This window comes from Mustela lutreola, chromosome 2 (assembly GCF_030435805.1).
Source record: "Mustela lutreola isolate mMusLut2 chromosome 2, mMusLut2.pri, whole genome shotgun sequence".
NCBI lineage: Eukaryota > Metazoa > Chordata > Mammalia > Carnivora > Mustelidae > Mustela > Mustela lutreola.
The window spans coordinates 95,604,555-95,622,037 of NC_081291.1; the positions used below are offsets into that span (position 1 = coordinate 95,604,555).

The 17,483-nt window shown below is 42.2% G+C and overlaps 1 protein-coding gene across 2 annotated transcripts in view; it reads right to left on the bottom strand.

The window, feature by feature from the left end:
• The window catches only part of RYK (receptor like tyrosine kinase), an 87,052-nt gene extending 71,629 nt beyond the window's left edge, over window positions 1-15,423 (bottom strand). For both annotated transcript variants that reach the window (XM_059162651.1, XM_059162650.1), the window contains exon 1: window positions 15,016-15,423. In XM_059162651.1, coding sequence (XP_059018634.1) covers window positions 15,016-15,244 — 229 coding nt within the window. In that variant the 5' untranslated portion in view covers window positions 15,245-15,423. The remainder of the gene's footprint in view (window positions 1-15,015) is intronic.
• Between the last annotated feature and the right edge of the window lie 2,060 nt (window positions 15,424-17,483).

The window sequence follows — 17,483 nt, forward strand, 5'->3', positions numbered from 1 at the left end:
AATAATTTGCCCATTAGAATCTAATAAATCTAGCTATAGTCAAATTATAACTAGGAAATTGGCTGAGACCCAATGTTTAACTATACCATAAGACAAGGAATTTACAAGTATTAGACTAAAGGAAAAGAGCATCCTTTCCTCATAATTTAAAAAGAAAAAGCACATAAATCTTCAATCTCTGTAACTGTTTATACCATAATCTCTTATAGATTAAATAAAATTTTTCATGTAATCCTCTACCATTTCATCGTTTTCCTCCAATCTTTCTCCTACAACCTTAAGCATCTCCACAGAACTCAACTGAGAGCATATACATGTACACAGAGAGAGTAGAAAAAGAATAAAAGTGAGCTTCGAAGAGAAAAAATGGTATGCCCGATTAACAATAGGAGCCAATAGTAAATATGCTCCCCCCTTCCCTTTCTCCAGACTACCTCCTCATCTCCTGCCTAAAACTGGCCTCCTGGGAGGAAAGGCAAGCAGGCCTGCCCTCTTGGTCCCTGAGGTATCGCTAAGGAGTAAACTTCACAAAAGGGAATCTCTTGGTGCTCCCAAGGAAAAGCCAAGCATCTGCAATCACAGAGCACCTTTCCTTACTTTGCCGCTTCAAAAAATAAACATGATAACACGGTCAAAACCAACAGTCTACTGAAAAACAATCCACTGAAGTGGCTATTTGTTGCCACTGATTTAACAAATCAGGAAGCTACAGGGTGCAAAGATGTATTTTACTAAGCACCTCTCCTCCCCTCTCCTCCAGAGATTACATTTCAGAAAGCAGCTTTCGATATAATTCCATGATCCCTGAAAATGGAAGCCCAAAGCTATCCATCATAAATACCATGCTCAGGTTTATTTCTCCCATACCTGTGATGATATCACCTGTGTGGAATCAAAGGTAGAATAAGGTCACTTTTGATTTCAAATGGATGACTCAAATGATGAATGTCACCTTCCCCATCTGAAAATACTATAGTAGATGAAATACTATAAGAAATTATAAAAAGAGGTAGACACTAAAATAGAAGATAAAGGACAAGATTTTGGGTCTAATCAACGTATTTGTCATCTTAAAAAAAAAAAAAATCCATAAAAGAATGCCTCCAAAGATGTGATTTGTGCCACAACTGCAAAGGTGATAAAAGTGCTTCCCAAATCCTATCCCAGGAAAACAAGAGATAAAAACAACCCATAATCTCTAGCACTAGAGCATAACATATGAAGCATGCCCTGCCATAACACTGCAATGTTCCAGTATCTGGTCAAAAGATACTCTAGAAAATAATTTATCATTGGTTCCTGTCTTATTTGAAAAAGAAAATAATCTGACCAGCTCAAACATGCACTGCAGGTACGGCTCTGCAATAGAGATGGAATAAATTACCATTTGATGTGACCATCAAACTTACTTCAACTTACTTCATAGCCAACCCCTCAGAGTCAAAGGGCTCAAAGCACAATGGAGAACTCACAAGCGTCACTTCTCCCTGCCAGCAACTTGCATTGCAAAGTGCTAACTTGAAGTCCAGGCAAGTCACTTAGCTCTCTGCTAGAAGTCAGTTCCATGAGGGATATTTATCTGTTTTATTAAAATATTATCTATTTATTAAAATATATTAAGCCCCTAAAATAAGGCCTAGTAAGATGACATCAGTAAATAATTGTTTGGAGCCTGAGTTTTAAGTGTTGCTAATAAAGATAATCAATCAACCAAGTTAATGTCTAAGTGACCTCTCTTTCAAACACTCTATGATTTTAGTTTTCAGCCAGAACCAAATCTCTCACCAATAACTAAAATAAATAGTTTTGATCATTATGTAGCATTTTCACATACATTATACCAACTGTGATAAAAGACATCCTGTTGTAGTTGAAAAGCATCTCATCTTATAAAGAAACCAACACTCACATTAATTAAATACATATGCCACAAAATGAAATTAAAACTTAAAAATGCAGAATTCAGTATTGTCCCACACCACATTATCTACTATATTCCCATATTTGTGCACATGTGCATACACACATATACAAACCATAAAATGTTTTTCTTTAATTTGGACTAAATTCTCTTTTGACAAATAATTTGTTAGAAAAGAAGCAAACAATCATAAAGATAATCCTTGGGGCGCCTGGGTGGCTCAGTGGGTTAAAGCCTCTGCCTTCAGCTCAGGTCATGATCCCAGGCTCTCTGCTCTGCAAGGAGCCTGCTTCCTCCTCTCTCTCTCTCTGCCTGCCTCTCTGCCTACTTGTGATCTCTCTCTGTCAAATAAATAAAATCTTAAAAAAAAAAAAAGATAATCCTTGACTATGTCCACTTATAGATAAGAGAGAATATCAGGACCAGATTAACTCCCTTTCTGAGATAACCAAGAACCATAGAAAATATGAGAGTTCAGAAAGACAAAGACAGCTAGAGAATGCAGGATGAAGTACCACAGAAGAGAAAGCAGAAGAATACTTTAACAATCTGCAGACAGTTGCCCTCCAGTCTTCAGCTAAGTACTATCAGAGGATGGATAAGGAAGCTATCGGTCAGAGAAAGGATAAAATGTACAAACCTAGGAAATGACAGATGCTGGCGAGGATGCGGAGAAAGGGGAACCCTCCTACACTGTTGGTGGGAATGCAAGCTGGTGCAACCTCTCTGGAAAACAGCATGGAGGTTCCTCAAAATGTTGAAAATAGAACTGCCCTATGACCCAGCAATTGCACTATTGGGCATTTACCCTAAAGATACAAACGTAATGATCCAAAGGGGCACGTGTACTCGAATGTTTATAGCAGCAATGTCCACAATAGCCAAACTATGGAAAGAACCTAGATGTCCATCAACAGATGAATGGATCAAGAAGATGTGGTATATATACACAATGGAATACTATGCAGCCATCAAAAGAAATGAAATCTTGCCATTTGCGACAACATGGATGGAACTAGAGCGTATCATGCTTAGCGAAATAAGTCAAGCGGAGAAAGACAACTATCATATGATCTCCCTGATATGAGGAAGTGGTGATGCAACATGGGGGCTTAAGTGGGTACGAGAAGAATAAATGAAAGAAGATGGGATTGGGAGGGAGACAAACCATAAGTGACTCTTAATCTCACAAAACAAACTGAGGGTTGTTGGGGGGAGGGGGTTTGGGAGAAGGGGATGGTATTATGGACATTAGGGAGGGTATGTGTTTTGGTGAGTGCTGTGAAGTGTGTAAACCTGGTGATTCACAGACCTGTACCCCTGGGGATAAAAATATATGTTTATAAAAAATAAAAAATTATAGTGTGTAAAATAAAAAAAAAAATAAAAAATAAATAAAGAATGTCTCCATTGCAAAAAAAAAAAAAAAAAAGTACAAACCTACTTACACAGGATCTGGAATATCACTGTTCCCACCAGTGAGACTGGAAAACCTCATGATTCACACAGGTTACCAGAGAAAGTACACAAAGGGGTCTTAACTCAGTAGTGGGGAATAACTAGCCTACACAGCATTACTCCTGTCCTATCTAACAAATCCAAAAAGCAAGATCAGAAGGATCAAACTGCTGCCAAGTAACTCAACTGAGTTCCGGAACAAAACCCAAGAATATTTATAGGAATACAAAAATATTCAGCACGCACCAGACTAATAATCACAATGCCTGTCATTTGCTCAAAAGCTATCAGGCATGCCCCTCCCCCCAAAGGAAAAGACATAAATGAATAGATAGATGATAGATAAATTAATTGAAACTAATCCAGAACTGGCACAGACATTAGAATAAGCAGACAAGAACATTTAAACAACTATTGCAACTGTACTTCAAGTGGTCAAAAGTAGAGACATGAAAGATATAAAAGGACACAAATCAATCTTCTACAGGTAAAAACTGCAATGTGTATGATGAAAAAATGCACTGGACAGAATTAAGAGTAGCTTAAGCATTTCAGAAGAGAAGATGAGAAACTACACTTCCCAGCTTTTAGTAATTGGAAAAGGCTTTCGCCAGAATCTCTCTTGAATACTTTCCATCCTCCAAATGTCCTACAGACCAGAAGCCTGCTGGGAGTTGCTAGTCAAGCTTTGGAGTGGTAGAATATGGGAAAGACAACGTGGTAGGTATAGTGATACTGATTTGTTTATACAGAGTATAAAGCTATGGAAGGCAAGATGGGGGACACCGTACCCAGAGAGAGGGCTACAAAGAACAGAGATGGGAAGATTAGGCAACCTCAAAGAAAATAAGGTATTAAAAACTAACTTACTTAAACTCCCATTCATAAATACAAGTAAGTCCAGCCCAATTTCCCTCTTGGATAATAACTCAGAAGGCAATGGAAAATGGTAAAGAGGGGCGCCTGGGTGGCTCAGTGGATTAAGCCACTGCCTTCGGCTCAGGTCATGATCTCAGTTTCCTGGGATCGAGCCCCGCATCGGGCTCTTTGCTCAGCGGGAGCCTGCTTCTCTCTCTCTCTGCCTGACTCTCCGCCTACTTGTGATTTCTCTCTCTGTGTCAAATAAATAATAAATAAAAAAAAAAAAAAAAAAAAAAAAAAAAAAAAGAAAATGGTAAAGAGAATGAAGACCCCATAAGGCATAAGACAGTGGATCTCCCCTAAAAAAAGTATGATTTATTCATTCACTGAACTTTTACTGGACATCTACTATATGCCAGGTATTGCTTTAAGTGCTGGGGATATAGAGTGGAAAATATAAAAGGTCTTTACTCAAACAGAACTAATTTTTGTATAGGGAGAGACAGAAACAACAAAAGTATCATATGCTTAAAATAAAACAGGGTGATAAGAACACAGTGGCACTGGGGGTCGACCCTAGAAAGGTAGGGCTCTCTGAGGCAGTGACATTTCAAGTTGAGATCTGTATGGCTCCAGGCCTGTAAAGATCAGGAGAAAGTGTGTGAGGCAAAGCAACCATCAAATGCAGAACCTAGGGTGAAAAAGAGCTTGGCACCAGAGGAATTAAACACACGGGAGATGAAGGGGGATAAAAGAGAAAAAAGGTGGCAGGCAAGAGTCTCCATATAAACATTTATCTATAAATCAGAAAGATCTGGGGGCACCTGGGTGGCACAGTGGGTTAAGCCTCTGCCTTTGGCTCAGGTCATAATCTCAGGGTCCTGGGATCGAGGCCCCCCATTGGTCTCTCTGCTCAGCGGGGAGCCTGCTTTCCCCTCTCTCTCTGCCTGCCTCTCTGCCTACTTGTGATCTCTGTCTGTCAAATAAATTAATAAATTAAAAAAAATCTTTAATCAGAAAGATCTGAACAGCATACATACTTGATATTTATGAACTGTTAATTTCTTAGGTGTGATAATGATTATTATAAATTTTTAAGTCCCTATCTTTTAGAGATACACACTAAAAAGTGTTTATGAAATTATGCGTCTGAGTTTACTTCAAATAATCCAAGTGAGGAATCAGGGCAGTGAGGGCAAAGGAGTAGATTAGGAAGTGGAGAGATACAGGCCAAAAAAAAAAAAAAAAAGGCCGCTAGTTGATAATTGTTGAAGCTAGATGATGGGTGCACATAGGTTCATTCTATTACTCTATTTTTGAATGTATGAACTTTTCCATAATAAATACATTTTTAAAAGCAAATTTATTTCAAATAAATCGGGATTTGGGGGGTGGTAAATTTATTCTATATGATACAATGGTGGGTACATGATACTATACATCTGTTAAAACACATACAACACAATTAAGTGAATCTTAATGTATGCAAATCTTTAAAATTTTGTGGAGGACATCAAGGAATACCAGGATGAAATACAGAATGTAATGTGCCCACTTCCAAAATCAACTTTTGTGGGACACAAGATACAACCATAAGCTTTCATCAGAGGTCCCTACAAAGCCCCCAAAGTCTAAGTCAGCACAGTACACAAAACTTAATACAGCTGGGTATCCATGCCTTTGTCTAGAGAAAGGCCAGAAGACTTTGACAAAATGAGGTTGAGAACCACTGATATTTCTTTTACCAGCAACTTCCTAGCTGATAACTGAGTTACTATTGCTTGTAAACTAAATGGTAGTTATTTCACTGCCATCATCTGCTTTCCTTGCAAGGACATTATTACACAGCCATTCGCACAAGTAAGTAATAAATACCCTCAGTGAATTTTACAACTCTGAAAGAGTTCTGAGAGCTATCTACCCTACATCCCCCAAAACAGGAAGGTGGCAATCCTTTTACAACACCATATTTCATTTAATCGAAATTGCACCATTATTTTTTGTGCCACTAAGAAAGATTAAAAAGATTAACTCATGACTTACCATTGATTGGAAAATGGTTCCAATTTCAGAGATGTTCAAACATGGGAAAACTGGACACCTTATAATCAGTGAAACATGACATTCAAAAAAGGTCATGAGTTGGGCCCCATCTCTGATCTCCTAAATAAATTGCTCAGGAAAGGTCTAGGAATCCATATTTTATTTAAGCCCCTTAGATGATTCCAGAGATAAGGACTAAGTAAACTGCTAACCTTCAGAGGCAGCACAGAGAAAGTATGCACTTTGGAGTCACAAAGCCCCAGACATCTCTGTGACCTCCTGTGAATTCTGTAATTTCCCAGAACCTCAGCTTTATCTATTAAAAAAAAAAGTCAATGCCACCTACTTTGTATGGTTGATATAACAAAAAGAGAACACATGTGAAGTACTTGGCATATAGCAAGAGGTATACTAAAACACACATATTTATATAAGAATGTGTTTCTTTTTTTTTAAAAGATTTTATTTATTTGACAGAGAGAGATTACAAGTAGGCATATTTATCTCATGAACAAGCATGAGACCTATGAAATTACTTTTCAGAAATATTCTACCACTCAGCAGTAACACTTGCTGGGCACAGTAAAAGAATTGTTCACTAAGTATTTATTATGTAACTCAGCAATATACACACACTTGTTTTGGCACATTGCATTTTAAGAGGTCACACATGAATGAGAGTTGTTTAATAACATTTTGATCAGAAAATATTATACCTGATTTGCATTAACAAGGGTGACACAAAAAAAGCACTTTTAAGTATAATATAATTTCAGGGTAGCTAAAGGCTGTGTTTCATATCTAAGTATTTGCTTTGTTTTGTTTCAGTAGGTACAGCTGGCAAGTTTTTTCACAACACTGGCATAACTGCATTAGGCCACAAAACTAATGCCATACAACTTCTCAATTCACAATGCTCAAAAAAATTTCCCTCAGATTTCATTTGTTTCTAAAATGACCCTTAAAATCCAAACAGTGTTTTAGGCAGCACCTTCAGAAATGACTAGTCAACTCAGGATGTGACTCATAGGGGACAGGTTTAACCATAATTGGACAGAGTTCTCCCACATGTGTAGCATGAAGAAGGGGAAAAAAAAACTCAAAACCCACAACTGCACAATGTCTCAGACTTGCTCTTCCAATGAAGAACACATGGACTCAAATTAATGCTGCATTAATGCCACCAACCCCACCCAAAATGCCCAGGGCTGAGAGTCGGCTGCGGGGTGCTAACCGACTCCACCAGCAAGCACCCCATACCTCTTAGGTTATGCCAGACACATCAGTAGAGAGAACACTCTCACTGCTCTCCCCCATCAAGCACTTGGCCTGAGGTTTAAGAGGAAAGAGAGGTGCTTTGAGGAGAGGAACACATGGCTCACTTTATTTTTCTTTTCCTCAACCTCCTCCCAAATGGAAAGAGTCCCTCAGTCCAGCAATCCAAATCTGAACCCTGGCGTTCTAACTCCTCTCTTTGCTTTAACGTCAGGTCTCCTCCACTAAGTCTTTTCCAAACTCCCTGCACATTCCTCACAAATCCATCCCACTCCTTCACTACCCTAGTTGATCCCTCTTATCAGCCCAAGGCTGATTTTGTCCCATTCCCAAATCCAGCTTGTCTTTTTCCAACCTCCTTTCCACTGGGGCCAAAAGTCATCTTTTCTGAAACCCAGTCCTGTTTGTACATTCTCCTTTCCTAAATTCTTCCAACAGCTCCTCGTTACCTACGAGATGAAATTCAAACTCCTAATCCAATCTCAACCTACCTCCCAGCTTTACATTCTGCCACTGGCTTTGCCAATTTTTCTCATTTTAGCCACATTAGATTTTTCCTACTTCCTGATTTCACACCCATCTACTTTCATACATCTGTAGCTTTTTCATGCTGCTTTCCCACTCGGAAAGAACTGCTCCTCGTTTCTACTTATCAAACTCATCCCCAGAAGGCTCAAATGTCTCCGTTCCTGGAACACTTTCCCTAAATGCTCTAAGGCTCTTTCCCCTTTCCCTTTCTAGAGTCGAAAGTCATCACTCCTACAATAACTTACTTATGTCGGTCAGCAGTGTGACTCTTATCTCATTGTTACAGTCCTCATCATAACTGTCTCCCCTCCGAAATTTTGAGTTCCTCAAGAAAAGGAGTTTAATAATTTTGAGTCACCATTTTCTACAACAAAATATGATTGGACTTCAAAGATTTTTACTAGACTGATCTGAAGAGCATTGATCTCAACTTGTATTTAACTGACTTTAAATAAGATGTGAACAATGCTTAACTCTTCCAGAGGGTATTTACTTTAATAGAAAAGCAAGTTACCCCAAGTGAGTATCTAATGGGCGGGAGGCATAGTCTATTCTTAGAAGACCCCTGATCCTTACGGAGTCCCTATCACTACCACCACTGATGCCATTTCCAGTTTATACAATTGCCCTCATCCCTCAGCATCTCGCTAGGAGCAAACTCCTAGCACTGCCCCAGCCACATACAAGTTTCACAAGCCCTGCATTCCAGGGAATTCAATACTATTAAAACTATTATTAGGATACATGGAATTACTTATTATTATATAATACAATTAGAGCGGGAACATGGGAAGATGCAGATTATGGTCAAGAGCACGAACATGTAGCCACGGGCTTTCAGATTCTACTTCTCGAGTGTTTTGGTTAATCACGGCTCCCCCAGAGCTGACAAAGAGGCAAGATGGATTCTGGATTCTGGATTCAAGCAGGACTGAGTCAAGAGGGGACCATTTACTCACTGCCCAAAGGCTCCCAAATCAACATCCTCACCAGTAAAAATGGGGAAATACATGACTACATTGCAGCCTGTTAAGAAGAGTAAATGAGAGCAGTGAAACTGGGCTTGGGGGCACAGTAATGCCACATGGAGAGTAAAAGCCCCTGTGGCTTTTGGAGCCCCTGTACAGATAGACTTCCATCAGGACTATATGCCCCACAACCAAGGAACTGGGTTAGCTACATACTTCCTCCAAGTCTGTTTCCTCATCTATAAAATGAAAATAACAGTACATACTTAAAACAGGAATTACCTTTGTGCCTGACAAAGAAAGGCAAAAGACTGCTACCTGCCAGCAGCATTCTAAAAAGTTATCAACTACTACTCTTCTAAATATTATTACAAAAAAACAAAAAAACCTATCACACATCAACAGCTCTTCAATACTCAAAGCCCAGGGGCGCCTGGGTGGCTCTGTGGGTTGAGCGTCTGCCTTCAGCTCAGGTCATGATCTCAGGGTCCTGGGATGGAGCCCCGCACTGGGCTTTCTGCTCAGCAAGAAGCCGACTTCCGCCTCCTCTCTGCCTACTTGTGAACTCTCTCTGTGTTAAATAAATAAATAAAATATTTTTTTAAAAAATACTCAAAGCCCTACCTAAACTGCCATTTATATATTGCAGAATGACCACTGACCTTTATCCTGGTTTCATCCCCAAACTCCTCTGAATGATACTAATGAAATCACAAAGATAATAAACCACAAAGAGAAACAGAAAGGGAAAGAAGACCACATAATATACACTTCAACAAACTTTTCTAAGAGGGGAGTCACTGCACCTCAGGACCCCTGAGGCACCAAAGGCCAGCCTGATGCTCAGGCTTGACAAAAGGGAGCATCTAAAAGGCGGGGCCACCAGATCCAACAGAAGACCCTAAGTTTTTTCTAAAGAAACTGAACCACAGAGGCAGAACTGTAAAGGGAAGTCAAAGTCTACAGCTTGAATGGTGGCATCCCTCCTCAACCAGATAACCCAAACCCAGGCAGCCAGTGTATTACCAAACACATCAGAGGCAGGCTATTCAAAGTATCTTCTCTGCAGACGCTGACTGTTCTCAGGTAAGATGTGAAAGTGCGGATCTGTGGGGTAGAAGCGCAATGAAAAGCCTACCTGTACTTGAAAGGAAGTCACTAGACTACCACCAGCACACACTCTCTCTCCTAATCAGCTTTTCAGCATCTCACTCTTAATTGCAGACAGCCAAGGATGATCAGATGTTTGTGATCTAAACAACCACAAGAACCCTGAAATGAACAAGGACACTGGAGGAAGCAGAAGAAATATTAAAAACATATTAAGCACACAGAAAAAATGAAAAATACTTATACACACACCTCAAAGCCAATATATCCATAAAGAATAAAATGGAAACAGAAAATGAAATTAAGTGAAAATGAAAACAGAAAAAAAGAGCTCCTGAAACTTAAAAACATCATCATTAAACTTTAAAAATAAAAGTTTAGAAGACAAAATTGAGATCATTCTTACCCACATACTTTCTTCCTCCAAATACAAAGATATAAACAAGAGGCAACACAGGTTAAGAGTATTTGAAGATCAATTCCAGGAGATTCAGTAATCAAACCAGTATGTCTCAGAAAGAAAAAACAAAAAATGAAGGGTAGGAAATTATCAAAGTAAGAGACATTTTGGAAAACTTAAGAATATGAGTCTCTAGATCCAAAGGGCCTACTAAAACAAGACAGACAACAAGCGAACAGAAGGAAGGACCCACACAAAAGTTTATAAAATTTCAGAATGCCAGGGGTGCCTGGGTGGCTCAGTCAGTTAAGCATCTGCCTTCAGCTCAGGTCATGATCTTAGGATCCTGAGATTGAGCCCTATCTCGTTCTCTGATGAGTGGGGAGTCTGCTACTCCCTCTCCCTCTGTGCTCTCTCTCTTTCAAATAAATAAATAAAATCTTTTTAAGAATAAATTTCAGAATGCCAGAGAAAAAGACCCTGAGCCTTAATAAAAACAGAAGAATAAAAACAATCAGATGGCTTTGAGTTTCTCTTTAGAAACCCTTAAATCCAAAAATAGTGTGAAAATGCCATCAAAATTATGGGAAAAATACACTTTTTGCCTACTATTCTAAATGTAGCCAAATTATCTATAAAGGACCTATAAATCATCTATAAAGCAGCTAGGGTAGATACCTTCAGACATGCAAAGCCTCAAATAATTTACCTCCCATGCATCCCTTCTTAGGAAGCTACTGAGGATACCTGTTAGCAAAATGAAGCAAACCAAGAAAAAGAAAACAAGTGATTCAGGAAACAGGCTCTAAGGTAGGAGAGAAGGGAAGAGATACCACAAGAAAAACAATCCTACTGTCCATACTGGAGTAAGAGGATGGAAGGCTCCCAAGCAGGGAGTCTCTAAGATGAAACCAAAGAGAACTGAGAGATGATTTGTACTACCTGGAAAAAAAAAACAAAAAACAAAAAACATCAAAAGGCATTGAACATATTTCTTGGGGTATCTGCGGAATGTAGCCATAGATATATGAAAAACTAATCAAAAAGTTGGAGGCAATTATTTGCTCCAGGGAAAACATAAAAGTATAGGGAAAAAAAAAAAAACCATAACCTGGTATCACTATTTAACTCAGAAGTGAGCAATAAGGATATACGCAACAATGTAAATACTGATTGTTGGTTTTACCAAAAATTATTATGTAGCTATACCAAGACGCCTAGAGAAAAGGGCAAGTGCTCAATTATGATATTAGGCAATCAAATGCTTATTCTACATTAATTTCAAAATATGAAAGTAAAATACAGGAAAATAAATAAACAGAACTAGTATGAGATGGTCACTTCCAGTAGCACCTGAAGGATAAAAGGGCCAAGGGTACGATACTGCTGTGTTTTATGTTAAGCTTTTTAGCACTATTTGATATTTAAACTGTGTACACGTATTAACTGGATTAAAACAAGTTATTCTCATATCAAGGGCAATTAGTTCAATTTATAAAGCTGTCACTATCGAGTTCATTTATAAGTTTCTTTTATTTTTTTTTAAGATTATTTATTTATTTATTATTTAGATTATTTATTTATTTATTTATTTGACAGAGAGAGAGAGAGAGATCACAAGTAGGCAGAGAGGCAGGCAGAGAGACAGACAGGGAAGCAAGCTCCCTGCTGAGCAGAGAGCCCAATGCAGGCCTCCATCCCAGGAACCCCAGACCATGACCGGAGCTGAAGGCAGGGGCTTAATCAATGAGCCACCCATAAGCCCCTATTTATAAGTTTCTTACTTGGAATTCCAAACTCATAGTCTTAGAAATGTTATAAAATGATGATTAGTTTCCCAGACCAGCTTTCAGAGGCATTTAACCTATAATGATGCAAACACACAGTACGAACTATTATATCAAGTAGTCTTAAACACTTTATTAGAAACTGCAGTCTGAGAACTCAAGATGCCTGGTACAAGGGCACCTGGGTGGCTCAGTGGGTTAATAAGCATCTGCCTTCGGCTCAGGTCATGATCCCAGGGTCCTGGGATCCAGCCCAACATCGGGCTCCCTGCTCAGTGGGAAGCCTGCTTCTCCCTCTCCCACTCCCCCTGCTTGTGTTCCCTCTCTCACTGTGTGTCTCTCTCTGTAAAATTAATAAATAAATAAAATCTTAAAAAAAAAAAAAAGAGAGAGATGCCTGGTACATATCTGAGTCTTACCCACTTGTTCTTCCCCACCCAGGAGCAGCCAAGGAATACTACAAAGGTAGAATGGATAAAGGAGATGGGCTTAGATCTGGCAAGGAGAATCAGAATTTAACAGGTCAGCTCTATTTGTATTAGGAAAAATACCACTGGAATTCCCTCTTGTCCCAGAAGTTGATCAGTGAAGGGCTCGTCCCTCCCTGCCTCCCAATTGCCCATTCCTGGGCAAAAGGTGGATGCTCATCAGTCAAGTGACAAATACATATACATTATTTCAAATATTAATTAGCAATGACAAAACTTCTATATAAACAAAGTCTTCATTAAATTTAATAAAACTTTGTGGCCTTTGTCAACACTATGTTTAATTTTTTTTAATGATTATAAATTGTGTGACCTTGAAAAGGCTAAAGCCTCACTTTCTTCAACTCTAAAATGGGAGTAATGGTATCTACTTAACGGGGTCACAAGAAAATTAGAGGAAATGATGTGTATAAAACATGCAGGGGCCAGTAAATGGCAGGCACTCCATCACTGTCAGCCTCTGGTTGTTCCCTATCCTCTACTCCCACTTGGCTGGTTTCTAATATGCACTCTTTTATGTAAACAAAGTCACAAATTATATACAAGCTTTTAACCAAAAAAACCTTTTAAAACCATGCAGAATGCATTAATATTTTTAAAATAATTATGTGACAGGAGTCTATTTGTAAGCATTATTTTTCCTTAACTTTAGTCTTGTGCTCCAAGTATCAACATAATTTTCAGTTTTAATTCATTTCAACTAAATTTAGCTAATTCAACTAGACTAAAAAGAGGATTAAGAAGGGCAGAACATTACAAAAACACAGCATTCTTCTTTGATTAAAGACTACAAACCATATATGTAACAATGTCTAAACAAGACTGCTAAAAGCAATACCATTCCAACATTGAATCGACTTCAAAAAAAAAATCTTATAAACTTAAAAAACTAAAACTAAAACTGACAGATAATGGATGATTAAAAAAAAAAAATCACTCAGGGCGCCTGGGTGGCTCAGTGGGTTAAGCCACTGCCTTCAGCTCAGGTCATGATCTCAGGGTCCTGGGATCGAGTCCCGCATCCGGCTCTCTGCTCAGCAGGGAGCCTGCTTCCTCCTCTCTCTCTCTCTGCCTGCCTCTCAGTGTACTTGTAATTTCTGTCAAATAAATAAATAAAATCTTTAAAAAAAAATCACTCAGATGTACCATAAACTGAGATTAAATAAATGTTATTTTGTTCACAACACACATAGGAAAGCCTAACACACAAAGAATATCTAGGTATCTTTAACTACCAAAGACTTCCCATTTGGGGCCATTTTTATCAGACCTTTCTCTAAGGGCTCATTTCCAGAATCCACGGTCTCAGCACAAAAACACCATTATTTTTCAAATTAATTCCCCAAACGACAAAGCTAATTAGGTGGAACAGAACAACCAACTGACCCAAAGCTAGTTCTCCTTTCCTTACAAGGTATTCAGAGTAGGAGAGTGGCCTTGAAATACAAATCGGTCCACAGTCCCGCACATCCAAGACAAGAACCGAAAAGATACTGTGGAAGTTAGCAGATCTGCAACCCAGAGATTCATTCTCCATTTAAAAATATGCTTATCCGTCACAAGACTTGGAGACTACCACGAACATGCAGTGCCCCTCTAACCTCTCCCCTCCCCTCCCCTCAATTTTAAAAACAAGTATGATAACCAGAAAGTGAGAGTACAGAATTGTGGCCTCTACTGGGGCATCAAAACCACAGCCAGAGGTTAGCAGGCTTGGTCTAAATAAAACGTGGACTTCGAGATATCCAAAATCCAGGACCCTACAATGACACGCCTAGGAAGGGTCAAAGGAACTTGATGCATCACCGAAGAAAAGTTTGGGCGCTTTGAATAGGGAATAGAGCGAAAAGCCTAAGAGGCTGCGGGGAAGACGGAATCCGGTGGATTCCCAGTTTGTCGCGGCGGGACAGCGAGGACGTAGGGGGTGGGCGGGAAGGCTGACCCCGTCCGGGGGCCGGGCAGGGACCACACCTCCTGGCCAGCCAGGCAGGCAAAGGCCGGGGCCCCGAGACAACCCCGGGTGCTGGGACAGGGCAAAGGCCGGGGCCCCGAGACGACCCCGGGTGCTGGGACGCTACCTGGCCGCGGTCCCCCCTCTCGGGCCGGGCCGCGGACGGCCGGAAACAGCCGGGGTCGGGCCCGACCTGCCTACCCCGACGCAGACGGCCCCACTCACCGATGAGCCGGCGCACCTCGTCCTCGCTCAGGTAGAGGCTTACGCTGGGCCCCGCGGCCGCGGGCGACAGTGCGGGAGGCCGCGGGGCCGGGGCGGCGGCGGCGCCCGGCGCGGGCAGCAGCGGCAGCAGTGCGAACAGGAGGAGCAGCGGCGGCGGCGGGGCCCTGAGGCCGCGGGTCCCAGGGAGGCGGCCCCGGCCCCGCGGCCCCGGCCGCGCCGCCCCGCGCATGGCTGCCGCCGCCGCCGCCGCAGAGGAGCTTTGGCCGCCCGCCGCGCCGCCACCACCCACCCCCGGCCCCGAGCCCCTCACAGCCCCGAGCCGGGGGCGGCCGCCCAGGTCATCGCGCCGCCGGCCCGTGGCAGCCGGACGCCGCTTCAGGCCGCCGGAGCGCGCCGGCGCCGCCGCCTGTTCGGCGGCATCGTCTAGGGCCGGGGACTGGCCGCGGAGGCGCGCCCGTGCGCGCCGCCGCAGCCCCGAGATCGCGCACGCACGCACCGTCAGCTCCCTGCTGGCGGCGGCCGGGCTGGGAGCGCTTTGGATTTCAAGTGCTGCGGTCGGCCGAGGGCTCCCTGGGCACCCTTTAAAAAGGAGCCCGTCCCCGTCCCATGCTGTCACCAGCCTGAAGTTTGCTCGCCTTTTGTCTGTAACACACGCCTCTCCCCGCGCGCGACACAAAGTCCAGGCAGTTAGGCCCGGGCCGCGGCTGCCACTGTGTGGGCTCCCCAGATCGAGGATAATGACTGGATGCAGACGCTCTGGTAGCAACAGAGAAACCTGATTTTTCTTACTGAGAAAATGGTGAAAAATTGAAAGCACCTTTTATCCCATCATCGGAAGTCACCATTAAGATTTCTGTGTCACTTCCCATGGGTAAATACTGCATGCATTTATTCTCCAAAAAGATCCTGCTCAGCGAACTTTAGTAACCTTACCCTTACACGTTATTACGAATTCTTACTTTTTATAGTCGTTCTGCGTCCCCATTATCAACCCTCATCTGGGGTTGTTAACCTGTGGTGTGCAGTAGTGTGTGTCTGTGTTTCTCTAGGTACGTTTTCATCATTTGTTCTACCGAGTCCTGGCCCCCTAAAGAGGGTAAGAATCGCGGATACACCTCGGCTTTTCGAAACGCTGCCGAATGAGCGAGCCCATGCCCGGACCTCCAGGTCTCGGGGTGCACTTATGTGAGCACCCACCTTCGCGCTCACACTTGCTCCAGGTGCTCCCCCTCTTGGTTGGGACTGCGGAGCATCCCTTCCTGGTCGGCTCACCTCGCCCCTGCGGGCAGGTCCGCGCCCTGACCCCCTGTCACCCGCCGGCCCCGCGCCTCACTGCGCAGCTGCTCCCGGAGCAGGCCCAGTTTCCCAGCACAGTTGCTGCTCCCGCAGGGAGGCCCTGGGAGGCGGCTTTTTTTTTTTTTTTTTTTTTTTTTTTTTTTTTTTGAGGCGGCTTTTTTTTTATCCTCCCGGGAGGGTGGGGGGAAGACTGATGAGGCGGGAAAGTCCTGGAACTTTCTTTTCTCCTTCTCTAGTGAGAGCGTTGGATTCCATTTAGAGATCGGCAAACCTTGATTTGCCAAGCTTCATCCCCGGAGTTGTGTCCATCATCCTACAGGAGGAGGCTGAGACGAAAGTGAGGAAAGTGAGAGCTGAGGAAACGTGCTGCCCCAGAGAACGGTAAAAAATCACAAAGATCAGGAAAAAGCCTTATGTTGGGGCAGCCGCTGCTACCTATTGGGGGACCAGCACTGTTAAGAAGAGCTTGGGGCTGGAAATGTGCTGTGTGAATAAGGATGTCAATTCAGACAGGAGGCATTTTTTTTAAAGGATGGCATATTCCCTGCATTTTTCAAAATGGCTCACCGTCGGCCAGGGAGGAAGCTCCTGTCTTGAAGGCAATCTCCTCGTATCAGTGACTTCTTGACTGTAGTCTGCGATGTAAACACAGCAGAGTGGTCAGTCAGGCCTGGCTGGGCTGTGGTACTTGTTAATCGTGTGACCTTGGGAAAACTAAACCCCAAGCCTCGTTCTCTTCATTCATAAAAGAGGGGTGATAATGCCAGACTCACAGGGCTTTCCGTGGGATTTAATTGGAGAATATGTGAGTAAAACCCCCCAGGCAAAGTGTCACACCCATTGTTATTGTTATTATAATGAATCCCTTCCCTATAATGACCGTTTCCTGAAAAGTTTAATCACCAGTTACCAGCAAACCTTTGAAACCAGAGATGCTGAAGAACTTCATTTCATACATCACCATGCCTGGCCTAGAGCTGAGCTCAGTGCATCACGCCTGGTACCCAGACACAGGGGTAAGGAAGAAGCTTCCTTTAGGACGTGTGATAAACACATGTTCATTGCACATTTTCGTCAGGGATGTGAAGAAAAAGTTGATGGTTCTCAAAGTATGGTTCCCAGACCAGAGGTACTATCACCAGGCAACATGTAGAAATGCAAACTCCGGGGCG